Raw genomic sequence first — 16398 nt, 5'->3', positions numbered from 1 at the left:
GTGGGCTGACTGAATCCAAAGGGAAGGGAACTGAGCTCCAGCTTTTATCACTTTCCTAATTTGGAACAGTGTGAGCAGCTGCCGCCTCACTCCTGCTGCTGGACCTTTCCCACCATGATGGGCTGAACCCTCAAACTGAACTCAAATAAATCCTTCCTTCCTCACACTGCTTTTGCCAGACACTTTGTCATAGTAATGAGAAAAGCACTACCCAACTGGCAAATTTGTAAAGAAGTACAGTGTGAAGCTGGAAGAGACAGCTCAGTGAGAACACTTGCTGCACAAGCTTGAGGACTTGAATTCAAATCCCCAGCACCCACACAAAAATCCAGGCATGACCCCAATGTGCCCAGCGCTATAAGAACAAAAACAGTAAGAGCAATGGGCTTGCTGGTTGTCAGCTTGGCTCCAGGTCTCAAGGGGTAGGTCAGAGAGTGATACAACGGGACACTTGACATTCTCCTCTGCCCTCTGTACATGCATGGATTTGTGATTCTCCGCACATAGGGGAGCATATACTATAGCTAAACCCACTGCACATATACTACACACACAAAGACAGACAGACAAACACACAAACATACGCATAACACAGCACAATACCAAACAGTACATTTATCATGGTAACTAACAAAGAGTGGGGTTATACAAGTGGGCAAGAAGAGCTATACCAGAGACCATTATAGCTCCTCGATTTGCTATTATCCTGAAACTAGTCTTCTACACCAGGAAGTGGTAGCACATGCCTTTAATACCAGCAGGAGGTAGAGGCAGGCAGATCTCTGAGTTCCAGGACAGCCTACAGAGTGAATTCCAGGACAGCCAGGGCTAGATAGAAAAACCCTTCCTCAAAAAACAAAAACAAAACAATAAACAAAACAAAACAACAAACAACACACACAAAAGCATTCTAAAAAGGAAACAAAATACTTGCTTTGTAAAGTGGGATTAGAAAGAATACTAGAAGTCAGGCAGTGGTGGGGCATGCCTTTAATTCCAGCACTTAGGAGGCTAAAGCAAAAGAACAGCCTGGGTCACAAAGTGAAATCTTGTTGTTATTGTTCCCTATATTCCTCACTCCACTGCCCGCTCCCCAGAAAAACTTCTGGAAAGATATATAAGAAACAAAGAAGAACATTTCATTATAAATGCTTTTCTATGCTTTGATTTCAGGACCAAGAGAATATATTTTGGGTTTACATGGCCAGGTGTGATGGTGCACACCTTTATTTAATTCCAGCATTCAGAAGACAGGTGCACACTGATATCTTCAAGATGGAGGCCAGCTAAATCATTAAACTCCCATTCCCACACTACAGAGGAAAAAATAGGTAATGCTTCTAAACTTGCTTGTGAACAGGTACACACCTTTCATATTTCACAAATTATCTCTCACAACCAGACACAGTTCACCTATAAAACAGACACCAGACACTGCTGGTATTTCCGGTAGGTAACTTAGCGAACTACTACCCAATACTTCCATCTGCACTGCCCAACAGTGACGCACCTTGCACATCTTGCACTGAACTTACCCAGTTGTTCTTAAAGATAAGCACTAGAGGTGGACCTGCTGGGTGAAGATAAAGGACGTCCACACTCAGATGCACTATCAGGAAGCTCCCCTCTCTGCCTGCACTGACAGTGAGGAGCTGGGACAACCAGGGTCCTTTCCCTTACTCGCCAAACTACCTAGGACACCCTCTTCCTCCTCCTGGTTACCATCTTTCCAAAAGTCGATATTCCATCATTAATGATGTTCTCTCTGTGTGCAAGCGCATGCTTCAATTCTATTCCACCACCATCTCCTTCACACCCAGCTTACTTGTTCTAGTGGCACAGCACTTTTTTATGGTTACTTTGTGTGCACGTCTGGGTGAGCACATAAGTGTGAAAGTGGAAGTCAAAGAACACCTTCTGGTATCGTTCTGTAGGTATCTTGTAGTTTGAGAGTCTCACTAATCTAAAGCTTGTCAAGTAGACCAGGCTGACTGGCCAGTGAACCCCAGGGATCTGTTCACTTGTGTGAACGTTTTTTTCCCTACCATCTCAAACTGACTAAATATTTCATTGTATGAACCAGATTTGGCAATGCTTTCATTCGTGGCATCTAGACTTAGTGCCGAGCATGGTAAGTCCTTTTATATCCCAAGTGATAAAAAAAACTTGTGAGTATTCTAAGTAAAGAAACATAAAATAATTTCTTGCTATTTGAAGTTTATTTACTGATATATCTGAGGGGAGCTGTCTATAGCACACACCTGTATTTGTGTTTGCATGCACGCCCATGTGCATGTGCTGTGTGTAGGTCAAAGGCCAATGCCAGGTGTTTTCCTCTGTTGTGCTCAACCTCAGTTTTTGAAACAGAATCTCTCAATGACCCCAGGGCTAACAGGGCTGTCCCTATCTTTTACATCCGACCCTGTCTTTTACATGGAAGTGGGAGACCCAACCTCAGGTCCATACTTGTACAGCAGTGAGCCATTTCCCTACTGGGTCATCTCCACAGCTCCAAGAAGGACATCAAGGAGGCTTCAAGAAAGAAAAGGTATGGCTGCCTGGCTCACTGTACTTTCTTTCATGCCCGTGTCTGTTTGTGCTCCTAATCATCCCTACAGCTTGAAGGGAAGCTGTTGGTCTCTTATCTGTCTCCACTCTCCAAAGTGGTGTTTTTGCGTGTGGTTGAAGACACCCAGAATGCCTTTCTAAGGTGGTTCTTTCTGGTCCCTAAAGAGTGAAACTGCAAAGATACGGATCTGGAATTCTCAGCAGTCATCCTGAGAGATGGAACTGACAGGCAAAGACGATAAAACTCTGACTGGATCCGGAGGCCCTGGATTAGGCGATTTCCAAGATCACCTCCATCGTCTTTCCTCCCATAGTCTGGTCTCTCTTCCACCAGTGTTCATCTGAGTTAGGATTCTACTGCCTGAAACTAAGATGTACTGAGTAACCCATGGCTTTCCTTAGTAGAAAAAAGTGAACAATGACATAAACAAGCTGAAGCGTTTCTATTTAAGCTTAAGCTATCCAAGGAATCCCTGGAGTCCTTTCCAACACCATTTTGATTGATGCCTACAGTTAAGTATTACTAGAGAACTTAAATATACTATATGCCATTTAAAAGTTGTTTTGAATTATTTATTTATGTATCTGAGTGTTTTGCCTGCATGTATGTATGTGCACCACAAGGATGCCTGGTGCCTCTGGATATCCAAAGAGGCCATTGGATCCTCTGCAACTCTCCACTTTTATTTTCTGAAACAGGCTCTCTCACTGAACCTGAAGCTCACTGACTTGGCTAGGCTGGAGAGCCAGCAAGCTCCAAACCCCACGCCTGGCTTTTATGTGGTGCTGTGGAACCTGCTCTTAGGTCTTTATTTTTCCACAATAAGCACTTTGCTCACTGAGCCATCTCCCCTGAGTGCCATGTTTTAGCTTACTTTCTTTATTCCTCCCCTCCCTTCCTTTCTTTCTTTTGATGTCCTGGAACTCACAAGACCACGACCACACTTGTCTTGAACTCAGAGATTCCCTTGCCTCTGCCTCCAGAGGGCTGGTATTAAAGATGTGCGTCACCAGCTCTACCTAGCTTACTTTTTCTTTTAGTCACCACATGCTGTGGTGGTCTGAACGAGAATGTCCCCACCCCCACTCCACAGGCTCCTATGTTTGAATGACTGAGCCCCAGTTGGTGGAACTGTTTTGGAAAAAAATAGCAGGTGTGGCCTTGCTGAAGGAGGTTTGACATTGGAGGTGGGCTCCGAGGTTTCAAAAGTCTATGTGAGGCCCAATCTCTCTCCTCTCTTTGCCTCCAACTTTCTTTTAGATCAGGATATAATTTCATAATTACTGTTTCTGTCTGTTGCCATGCTCCCATGATGATCATGGACTCACCCTCTGAAACTGCAGGCAAGCCCCAAATTAAACACCGTGATTTGGTCACAGTGTCTCTTCAAGGCAATAGAATAGTAACTAAAACAAATGCCTGCAGGAGGATAAACCTGGGTTTATACTGCCCTAAACATATCCCACAGTGCAATGGGTACCACAAAAGGCAGGGTTAGTAGCTGCACAGACTTAAACAATCTTCCTTTTACAGTTTTGGAAAACCCTACTTCTTGAAAATAGGGAAAACCCTACATTATAACAGGAAATAAAATTTCATCAAATCATTCTATCTAAAGAACCCTATGAAAAAAAGCCAGTCCAATTAGTACATCTCAAGATGGCCCTCCTAAATCAGGCAGCACCCTTTCCTCGTCAAGATTAAGTAGTGTTGGTTAGAGAAACCAGCCTACCAGAGACAGCACATGAGCCTTTTTGCTTTTTATGTATTTTTGTTTTGTTTGTTCAAGACAGGGTTTCTCTGTATAAAGTCTTAGCTGTTCTGAAACTCTCTTTGTAGATCAGACTAGCCTTGAACTCACTGAGATCCACCGTCTCTGCCTCCCAAGTACTGGAATTGAAGGCACATGCCACCACTGCCTGGTGCTTTTCACATTTTTTTAAAGAAAGGGTTTTGTGTAGCCTATGATGACTCCTGATCTTCCTGCCTCCACCTCCCAAGTGCCAGGATCATAGGCACTTGCTACGCCTACCTAGTTATACAGTGCTGGAGATAGAACCCAGGGTTTTGTGTATGCTAAGCAAGCACTCTAACAATTGAGCTGCACCCCCAGCCACCATTCCAATATTTCAGGAAGAATTCAGAAAGCAACAGCTTTTGCAGGATGAGTCTGACTATGACGATGCAGTGTCACCAGGAGAAGAAGAAAAACAGACAAGCAGAAGAAGAGATGGGCAGCATGCACGCGCACACACACACACACACAAACACACACGTGTGCACACGCGCACAGCATGGCTTCTATACACTCAAAGCCTAGAAACAGCTCTCATGGACATCTGGCACGAAGACAGAAGGTCTTACCCACAGAAGACTGGAACTGGGATGGAGCTGGAAGTGAAATATTTGGCACTGAGAGTGTGAAGACCTCTGCTGGGGACTGGACAGAGGGGGTGTCTTCTGCTGGTGGTGTGAAATCTATCTCATCATCAAAATTATCTTCAAATTCCTAAAATCAAAAAAAAAAAAAAAAAAGAGCATATGAAAGCAGGCTTTGAAAGCTGAAACAAGGAGCATTTTACTAACTCATTTGGAATACGCTGCCATAGTTTTATCCAATTTATATTTACTTCTAGTAAAAAGCACAAGTAATTATGCTCACTAACTCAAAAAGACAGAATAATAAGATGCTTTCCTTCTTGTTCTGCTTAGTTTTTCAGTCTGGTCTCTTGTGTCCTGGCTATCCTACAGCTCCTGATACTCCCGCTCTACTCCCCAAGTGCTAGGACAGCAGGCATGCACCTCCATATCTGGAACAATAAGTAAAATTTTAAAGAAATAAATATTTTATGTAATTTTCTAAACTGACAGTTTAAAGTTAAAAACAAAAATTTCTAAAGATGCCCACAGACCTTAACATGGAAATTCTTGCCCAGGCTTAAAAGTTTCAAGGACTGAAAAGACCAAAAATTGTTAAGAGATTAAACAATTTTTTTTAAAAAAAATCATTATTTACTTTCACAAATCTCTTTACAAACTGGATCAAAGTTAATTTTATTCGAAAATTTTCTAATTGCACTTCTAATTGCAATGTGATTCCTACTAAAATAAAGAGCTAGAAAACTCAGATATTTAAGTGAATGAGGATATGGTTAAGTAGGGGTTAAAAGCATTTGTTCTTTTCTTCCCTCCCTCCCCCTCAAGTTTTTGGACACAGAGAGTTTCTCTGTAGCTTTGGAGCCTGCCCTAGAACTCTCTCTGTAGACCAGGCTGGTCTTGAACTCACAGAGAGTCACCTGTCTCTGCCTTCTGAGTTCTGGAATTAAAGGTGTGCACCACCACCGCCCAGCAAGAGCACTTGTTCTTGTAGGGAATCTGGGTTCGGTTCTCAGTCCCCACAGCATTAACAGCTGGCTTTTCAAATGTGCTTGTGCACGCACGCACGCGCGCGCGCGCGCGCGCGCACACACACACACACACTGTTAAAAATAAAAGTACCCTGATTTAAAAAAAAAATGACACCAGAAGGTGGGTGTGGTAGCACATGCCTTGTGATCCCAGTTACTCAGGAGACCTAGGCAGAATCTGAAAGTTCAAGGCCAGTCTCCATTATGGAGTAAATTCAAGGCCAGTCTGGCCAACTTAATAAGTCTCAGAATAAATGAATACCATACAGTAAAAAAAAGAGGGGGGGGGGGCTTGAGTCAGTGGTACTGCACTAGCCTAGCATGTGGCAGAGGTTGGGTTTCATCCCAGCACCACAAAACAAAACCAGCTGAGACTACACCTACCAAGCTTCAAGAACCTGCAGTGACTTGGATGGGCTATCTTGACCCTTCCTATTTTCATCCCTGTGGCTGGGTGCCCTTTGGCGGCCCAGAAGAATTTAACAAGCCAATACTTGCTTCAGATAATTATCAAGTGGCGTCCCTTGAAGCACCAGAACAGAAACAGAACAGACCCGTGAACAAAACTCTTCCATTTTTCTGCTCTCACCCTTCTCACTTTCCTTTTCTGTCACATTCCCTTAGCGACCCACCCACTACGAGAAAAACTACAAATAGTAAAGGGAGACTTCTGACGTGAGCAGACACTCTCAGGCACTGGACATCGCTGCTGCCTGCATGCAGGAAAATGAGGCTCTGAACGTTCAATATGTGAGAGTCAGCGTCGGGTGTGGTGTTGCAGCATTGGTTGAGCCAGCGCATCTTTAGTCAAGGCCAGCCTCAGGTGCAGGCTGAGACAGACACAGGCTCAAAAGGGAAAGAAAGCTGGGTGTGATGACTTACAACACTTGGGAAGTGGGAGGAGGGGCAGGAGCTCAAGACCACTAGGGGTTACATGAGATTTCATTCAAAAGGAAGGAAGGAAGGGAGGGAGGGAGGGAGGGAGGGAGGGAGGGAGGGAGGGAGGGAGGAAGGAAGGAAGGAAGGAAGGAAGGAAGGAAGGAAGGAAGGAAGGAAGGTAAATAAAGGAAAAGAGGAAGAAAAAACTGTCCCATTTTTGTGTCTGTGGCAGGTGGGTCAGGACAAGCTTGGGTGTTGGCCTTTGCCTTCTATTGCTGAGACAGGGTCTCTGCTGTCCTCTACTGTATACGCCAGGCTAGCTGGTCCTCTATCTCCCCATAGGGACACGGGGATCACAGACACATGTATTAGTGTATTTGGCTTTACACAAGTTCTGATGATTTGAACTCAGGTCCTCATGCTTACACAGCAGCTGCTTTACCCACCAAACCGTCTTCCCAGTTCCCAGTTCATAAACCCTCTCTTATTAAAAGGCCTTCATCCATCATACTTTAAAAATGCCACTTAAAATTTGGCAGCAATTATGATATACCAATAGATATGCCAGTAGACTCTAAAGATTCAGAGAGATGATACTGTGTAATAATAATAATAATAAAATACTGAGATAAGGCCAAATTGCTTCCTGATCTGTAAATGCCTTCCCCAGGGCTACTCAGCCCCTGCAACTGAGGGGCTCTAAGTCTAAAAGATACCAACCAACATGCTATCAAAATCAATAAATACTCATTCAGTCACAGACTCTGAAGCTGGAGAGCTCAACACACTGCAGTCTTGCATCAGTCATGGGGCAGCTGCAAAGTGATGTACATTCCCAGACTCTGAGCTGCATCACAATTGGCTCCCTTGTGAATACTCACATTCAAAAACCCAGATCAATCTAAGGCGAGGATGAGGTATCTGGAAACATAAGACGCCAGACTTCAGTATCAGCAACCCCATCAGACTTTTATCTTTGTCCCCAAGTGGCCAGGTTTCTGTGCAAAGTCCAATGGCAGGACTGATGGCCAGGGGATACAGATTCTCTGTCTATTGCTGTGCTCTCAACAGGGAAGTCAGGAAGTTCCCACAGAAATGTGTGCATTGACGTGAGCCTTGGGGGCAGGGTGTTGATGCAGAAAGCCCACAGGTGTCCACAGGCCACTACTACCGCAGACTGTGGTCTGGACTGAGGATTCTCTACAGGTCTCCCCTGCATTTAGTTTTCTGTGCAAGGCAAAGCATTGAGCCAGGAAAACAATGTACTTCCCTATCTCCTCAGAGGCACCATAGACTCCAAGTGAAGAAAGCACAGAATAAAAATGACATGTGGGGGTCTGGAGAGAGAGCTCAGTCCATAAATTTAGTGCTGGCTGTGAAAGTGTTTTGAGACAGGCTGTCCTAGAACTAGCAATCCTCCCCTTCAGCTTCCCATGTGCTGGGATTACATTCGTGCAACCATCATACTTAGCTTATATACTCTTGTAAACAAATGTTGTGAGGCCCTAATGTGTCAACACATGGGCAATAATTTCTAGAAAGAGTTCCCAGTTGATCTGCTGGTAAATCCCATCCATCTGTCACTACTATGCCAGATCCTCTGTTACACTGACTATAGATAGGAAGTATCCTAGTAGGAAGTGCTGTTCTCTTTAGGGAATCAAGGTTTAGAGACAAACTTGAGGTTTCCAGTACCCTTCCTCATATACAAAACACTGAGGAAACCCCTTTGCTTTGGTGATCTGATGATCACAAATTTGCCAGCTTATACAAAAGCCTGAAAGAAACCAAAACCTGCTTGATCTTCTGTGCAGACAGACTATAAATAAATAAATTCGAGCACCACACACTGTTCTTTATTTAAGCAAAAACCCAAGAAACACCACCAATAAGTGTCGAAGAGGTTCCAAGAAGGCTGGGAAGATAGCTTGGTTGGTAAACTGCTTGCTTTGCAAAAGCATAAAGACCTGAGTTCAATTCCCAGTGCTTATGTAGAAAGCCAGATATAAACCTGGCAGTGGTGGTGCACACCTTTAGTCCCAGCACTCGGGAGGCAGAAGTAGGCAAATCTCTGCGTTCAAGGTCAGCCTGGTCTATGTAGTGAGTTCCAGGAGAGTCAGGGCAACACAGAGAAACCTTGTCTTGAAAAACCAAAAACCAAAACCAAACCAAAACAAAACCAAGACATGGTGGTGCACACTTATAATCCTACTGGTAAGGAAGTGAAGACAGGCAGAATCCTGGGAGTCACTAGCTAGTCACCCTAGCCTTATCCATGAGCTCCAGTTCCAATAAGAGACCCTGTCTCAAAAAAACAAAACAAAACAAAACAAAACAAACAACAACTTGGGATGGCTCCCAAAAAACAACCTATAAGGTTGACTTCTGGCCTCTATATATACATGCACACATAGGAAAATGTACTTGCACATACATGTACACACACACACACACACACACACACACACACACACACACACACAGACTCCCTAAGGCAGGGCTGGCAAACTATATAGTTGATAGGCCAATTCCAAGCCAGCTACTTTTGTCAATCAAATTCTGTTGGCACAAAACCAGGTCCATTTGTTAACAAAGCACCTGTCATTGATACAGCACTACAATGGCAGGGTGGAGGATGAAAAGGTATAACAGATTGTGTGGCCCACAATGTTTTGTTATATACAGAGCAGGAAAAGAAGAGTCCAGTGACCCTTGCTCCCAAGAAAATGTGATTCATAGCAATGTATCAGATGTTTTAAGGCTGGGGAAATGACTCAGTCAGTAGATTGCTTGCCTTATACACATGAAGAGGACCTGAGTTCAGTCTCCCAACATGTAAAAATACTGGATGTGGCTGCAAGGTCCAGCACTAGGGAGGTAAAAGACAGACTCCTGGGGTTTGATGGCCATTCCTTCTACACCAGCCAATCCAGGCTACTCAGCCAACTCTAGGCCAGTGAGAGATCCTGTCTCAAAAGGGTGTTAATGAGGCGGTACCTTAGGTTGTAGTCTGGCTTCCAGGTATACTCACCTGTGCATGTGAACACATGCTTGTACATGCTTATACACACACACACACACACATCATTTTAAAATCAGCAAATGATTTTAAATGTTCACGCCATCTATGCTCACCTTAAAGTCTATTTCTGGGTCCTTACAGCAGGAAACACAGTTTGCAATTAACACTATCAGTATCATTAAACTGCACACCGACAGGATCAGAAACAGGGAAGGAACTTCTGCAACAGGTGCTTCCCCTGAAAAGACAGAAATTATGTTAAATAGAATTCCTAAGTCAGCATTAATTGACTAAACCAACTCCTTTCTTCTAGATATAAATGAAACCAAGGCTCACAAAAAATATTGCTTCACCACTCTAGGAGAAGCCAAGTACTGGCCAAGCCAACTTTGTATTTTAAAACAACAGTAGATTTGGAGAGGCACTACAGAGAAAACAGTTCCAGCCCTTTTGCTGAGCTTCACTGATGCTCAGATCTTACATCTGCATGGCACTGTCCCAGTCAGAGGACAAAACTGGTAGATAGGTTGAGTCGAGCTTCAATTTTCTTTGAATTGTCTCCTAGTCTCTTCCAATTTCTGACAGTTTCTCAGTCTTCCTGACACTTTTGGAGAGTAGATCAGTTATGTGTGGTATGTCTCTCAACCTGGGTGGCCTAATGTTCCCAAGCCCATGGAATGATTACAGATATTTGGGAAGAATCTAAAACAGCACAGAATCGGGAATGCCTCGACTCCTACACTTGCAGCACATCAGAGGCACAGGACTTGTTCCGGGTGGCATAAACTTTGGGCATGTGATCCAGGGTGTCTTGTCACCATGTGGCCCCTTCTAGTCTACATGCCTTCTGAGTAGATCGAAAGCCCAGTGCATATCCATTGATGAAAATCTGAGGTCTAAAATGAACTGCAAACAGGGACTAAGTTCATTTTCAATAACCAAAGTCTATTTGTAAAAGCAATACTGATGCCCCCTCCCAGCCAGGACGTGCTTAGGAATTGGTGTATCATCAAGGTTTGTCGAGAATCTACTATAAAGGCTGGAGGAAGGACTCAGGGGATTAAGAACACTGACTACCCTTCCAGAAGTCCTGAGTTCAATTCCCAGCAATCACATGCACCCGTAATAAAATGTGATGCCCTGTTCCGGCCTATAAGACACATGCAGACAGAACACTGTTAAATAAATAAATAAATAAATAAATAAATAAATAAATAAATAAATAATTCTTTAAGAAAGAAAACTGGCTTTTTTTTTTTTTTTTTTTTTTTTTTGCCAAAGAACTGGGTTTGATTCCTAGGACCTAATGGAGGCTAACAACCATCTAGTTCCAGGGGATCCTCTGAGGCATTGCATCCACACAGTCTACATATACACATTCAGGTAGAACACCCATACAAATAAAATAAAAATAAATCCTTTTTTTTTTCCAAATAGGCATCAATTATGCCCTGGAACTCACTGAAAATAGATCAAACTGACTTCGAACTCACAGAAATCCTGCCTCTGCCTACTGAGTATTAAGACTAAAGGCATGTGCTATCAGGTTCAGCCTTTAACCATATATATTTTGACACAAGATCTCTCTCTGAACCTGGATCCCACTAAGTTCTGGAATGGCTGGTCAGCAAGCCCCAGTGATCTACCTACTTCTGCCACCCCAGCACTGGCACTGTTCTGTGTAGCACAGCATCTAGCTTTGGTGCATAGGTACTAGGGGTCAAATCCAGGTCCTTAATGCTCACTCAGAAAGCATTTTACTGACTGAGCCAATTCCCCATACACGCCAGTGATTATTTATTCTTAATAACTCCATCTCATCCCTTGGATGCACATAATAAAGATCATATATAACCCTAGAGAATTGTACAGCTGTCAATTATGTCATTATGTCAGATTTTACTGATTTTAAAAACATGGTTTGTCAACTGGGGGTGGTGGCACCTTTAATCCCAGTACTTGGGAGGCAGAGGCAAGTGGATCTATGAGTCCAGTCTACAAAGCAAGCTCCAGAACAGCTAGTGCTGTTACACAGAGAAACTCCGTCAAAACACCCCCCCCCCCGCAAAACACATGGTTTGTCCACCATTTGTTTGTTTGTTTTTTTTCAAGCCAGGGTTTCTCTGTAGCTTCTGGGACCTGTCCCAGAACTCCCTCTGTAGACCAGATTGGCCTCGAACTCACAAGAGATCCGCTTGTCTCTGACTCCCAAGTGCTGGGATTAAAGGTGTGCACCACCACTGCCCAACCCACATTTTTTTTCTGCGTAAGCATGTGCAGGTTCTTGTGTGTGTACACGTGCTAGTGAAGGTCGGAGGCTAACATCAGCAATCTCCCTCCATCACCTTTTCATCTCATCCTTTCACAGAAGGATCTCTCAATCAAACCCAGAGCTCACTGACATGGCTAGTTACCTCAACCCACCTTGAGGTCTGCTTGATGAACACCTGGTGCTCACATGGATTCAGGAAATCCAAACTCCAGGCCTCTTTCTTGAGTTCTTTAAACAAGTGCTTTAAAAGCTACTGGACCATCTTCCCTGCCACCCTCCCCTTTTTGTCCAGATAGGGTCTTACAAAATAACCAAGGCTGACCTCAAGCTTTCAATCCTTCTTCCTCAGCATCCTGGGTGTCAGAATTATAGATTTGCACTATTATGTCCAGCTTGCCCACTACATTTGAACATCTCTGAATTTTGAGTACATTACACCTGAAACCAAGTTGGTTTAACCGGCAGCATTCTTTGTAACAGTACAAAAGGAAAGGTGTGGTTTGTAATTGACTGCATCTGAGATTTGATAAAACACAGCATTATTTCATCTGATTGGCACAACACCTGATGTAACTGGACCAGCTCCTCATCTTAGATAAGGAAACTGATATGCCCAGAGCCTGTGGTGGGAAAGCAGCACTGGAGGCCAAGTGTTAAGAACATGTCCCCACCCTTCCTAGACACCACAGATCTAAAGCCTCCATGAGGTTAAATTTCTTTGGGTTTTTATGCCAGTATATGGCCCTGGCTGGTCTAGAACTCACAGAGCTCTGCCTGCCTCTGTGTGGTACTACGGTGTGTGCCGCCATGCCTGGCACAAGGTTTACCATTTACACTTACAAAATCCTGGTGTACTTTAACCTGAGCTCACCACCGCCTAAGGGTTTCTAAACTCCACAAAGATGGTATCATTATCTTCTCTTTTAATTTTCAAACACTAACCTATTTCTTATAAAACTGGATCACAGGGCTGCCTGAAGGCTGGCCCAATGATTTGATTCACACACTGGTCTTCTGTGAGTCATTAAGCAGGCATGAAAAGACGTACTCATGTTAACAAGTCCTGCCCTACCTCACCTACCTTCTTATGGACTTTCTTGTTTTCCTTTCCTTTTTGGGGTGTGTGTGTGTACATGTTATTGGTCGGTGCACAAATGTATGCCAGTGTACATGTGCATGTGTGTGTGCAGGTTATCTCGGTGATCCTCAAACTCTCCCTTACCTAGAACTTCACCAAGTAAGACAGGCTAGCTGCCCAGGGAGCTCCAGGAATAGAGTCTCCAGGTCCCAACTTGCCATTACTGGGATTACACTGGTTCAATGCTGTACTCCACTTTATATAGATTCTGGGGATCAAGCTCAGGCCTTCCACCCTCATACTGGTAAAGGAAAAAACTCCCATAAAATGAGGAAATGAAGCCTTAGACTAGAAGGTGAGCTGGGTTTGCTCAAACCACAGAGAGGAAGTAAATTCTAGAAGCAAGAACCACAACTGAAATCCCCAGGCCCTAGTGGTTAAACCAGAAACCCAGCCTCAAAAAGGCTTCTGGCTGCAACTGTCAGGAAACTATTAAGCCAGTTTCTCTTTAACATGATCTGCCTACAGCAATGCACAATTCAGCAATCATCTGCTATAATAAAAAAAAAAAAAAAAAAAAAACATCAACAGTGACAGGCATGTCACCATACCCTCAGACAGCTCCCTCGGCTCCACAGAGGAAGATAATGAGGGGCTTGGGTTCCTTAATGTACTTCCCCCAAGACACTATTTAAAAACACCTGGTATCTCGAAAGCACATTCCACTGCGTTTGATTCCACAGTTTTCAAAGCACTCTAATAGCTATCTAGTACTTGACTTACTAAGCAGAAAACCTGAGGAACTCTATGAGGTAGATGGGTACCTACTATTTGCTTTAGAGACAGGTAATTTGAGAAGGGCGGTAATTTCCCAGTAATGACTTATAGTAGGTCAGGAGCTGCTACCTGCCTATTAATTTAGCCATTATAAATCCAGCCAATTATCCGATCATGGTGCCCAGAACCTCCAATGAAACCTGTGCGCTTGTGTAATTAACTAGAATTGCCTGGGAGTCAGTTTTAAAGGGTCACAGGTAAAAAGAAATTGATGACCAATGTCCAAATCCCTGGGGCTCATACAGATTCTCTTTCTGTCACTCCTCCTTTGGTTCCCAGCTGATAGAATTCTATAAGGAGAATTTCCTCATATTTGCCAGGTAGTTAACAGGCTAGATGCTGTTTACAACCCAGGAAGGGCAATCAACACACAATCACAGAATTCCCTCACTCAAGTCGAGCTTGAGAAAACCAATGAATTGTCTTAAAAAAAAATTTGTGTGTACACAAATGATGTATCTCTGTGGGGTACACCTATGGAGGTTAGTAGCATAACTTGACAGAGTCAGTTTCTCTCCACCTTACATGTTCCTGGGAAAAATTCAGGTCACCCAGGCTTGAGCAGTAAGCAATTACCTGCTGAGCCAGTAAAAAAAGGCTCCCACTGAGTTCCTTGGGATTATTTTCACAATTACGGGTGACTCACGCTGCTTCATCAAAAGCCCACCCTGGCATGGGTGACTACTCAGAGAAGCTGCTTCACCAGCCCCTAAACTCTAAACAGACATATCCCAACCCAAAATCTGCAGCCACATGCATCCCAATATAGTTTACCAACATAGCCCAACACAAAATCAAACTTAATTAAAATACTGAGACCTAATTTTTTAAATTTATTATTATGTGTATCTGTGTGGGAGGCCTTTTGGGAGTTTGTTCTCTTCTTCTTCACTGTGAGTTCTAGGGATCAAACTCAGACTGTTAAGAGTTGTATGGAGAAAGCCCTTACTCAATGCATCATCACCAGCCTTTATTAAAGATTTGAAAAGCTGGCATGTGATGGTGCACGCCTTAATCCCAGCATGGGAAGGCAGAGGCAGGCGGATCTCTGTGAGCTGGAGGCCAGCTTGGTCTACAGAGTGAGTTTCAGGACGTTAGGGATGTTACACAGAGAAACCCTGTCTTGAAAAACCAAAAAGAAAAAAAAAAAAGAAAGAAAAAGAATTGATAAGTTTCTTTTGTTTTGTTTCTTGGTAACTCAACTGTAGAGTTCTCAAATGTGAACTTGTAGATGACAATGTCTGTTGCGCTGTCAAAGGATTGGGTACATCTGTGGGCTAATGCCTCCTAAGAGAAACCACGGTGCAGCTAGGGCAAGAGTGAGGACCTAAAGACCTTCCTCCAAGTCCTCCAAACAGAACATTATTAGTGAGGGTTTCCTGTGGCTCATCACAGAGGCTCTGATTTAAGACAGCAATGGCAATGTCATGCCCACGGACAACCTCGTCTTCCTTTTCCAGTTTATATTTAAAATGAGTTGGTTAGATAGCATTCTCTAGTGGTTACCAGGTTAGGAGGAATACTGTTGTTCTTTGGAGAGACTTATGACTAGTGGGCTTAAAATGCCTGGCATGCCCAATCCACTGTAGTTTCTTCTTTTCTTTCCTCTTCTCTCTCCTCTCCTTCCTTTCTTTTGTGAGAACAGGGTCCTCTCTGTATAGGCCCTGGCTGTACCTGGAAACTAGATATATAGACCAGGCTTACTTGGAGGAAACGCTCAGAGATTTCATGTGTCTGCCTATCAAGGCTGGGATTAAAGGAGTGAACTCAGACAATGCCTTGCTTATAGTATTCTTAAAGATGCTATCACCTTTCCCACAGGCCAGCAGGCACTCTGAAGAAGTCCGCATCCTCAGCCCCGCTGCCAAGATCTCAGCAGCCTTGCGTTGCTGTTTTCTGCTATGTTCCAGGCTTACCTTTTAGACATATGTTGTTTCAGACCTCTGGCCAATCAGTACTCCAAGAGTCAATGGCTTATTTATTTAAATCACAGCCTAAGGCTGGGTATGTAATTCAATGGTGATGTGCTGGCCTGTGTTGGCCTAGCATGTGGGAGGTCCTGGATTCAATCTACAGTGGTGGTGGTGGCTGTAGCAATGGTGGCAGTAGTAATAGTAATACTAAAGACAGCCTTCTCCCTATCCCCCACCAGTCTTAGGCAACTGAACTGCTTTTTCACGTATTCACTACTGACATTACAACTACTTTAGAAAACAAATTGCCACTGTTTTATACTGTTGTTGGTTTCTGCCACATGGGTCCTGGGAGCTGAGCTGTCAGGCATGCCAACATCAGCCCTTCTCTACTCTTTTTTTTTAATTTATTTATTTATTT

The 16398-nt window shown here is 43.7% G+C and overlaps 1 protein-coding gene across 2 annotated transcripts in view; it reads right to left on the bottom strand.

Annotated features, from left to right (window-relative positions):
• The window catches only part of Lmtk2 (lemur tyrosine kinase 2), a 90632-nt gene that overhangs the window by 54162 nt on the left and 20072 nt on the right, over positions 1–16398 (bottom strand). For both annotated transcript variants that reach the window (XM_038346001.1, XM_038346002.1), the window contains exons 2-3: positions 9991–10115; positions 4934–5078 (exon numbers count right to left, since the gene is read on the bottom strand). In XM_038346001.1, coding sequence (XP_038201929.1) covers positions 4934–5078; positions 9991–10115 — 270 coding nt within the window. The remainder of the gene's footprint in view (positions 1–4933; positions 5079–9990; positions 10116–16398) is intronic.

This window comes from Arvicola amphibius, chromosome 10 (assembly GCF_903992535.2).
Source record: "Arvicola amphibius chromosome 10, mArvAmp1.2, whole genome shotgun sequence".
Taxonomy (NCBI): Eukaryota; Metazoa; Chordata; class Mammalia; order Rodentia; family Cricetidae; genus Arvicola; species Arvicola amphibius.
The sequence above is the reverse complement of the archived record's forward strand: the minus strand, read 5'-3'. Positions and strand labels throughout refer to the sequence as shown.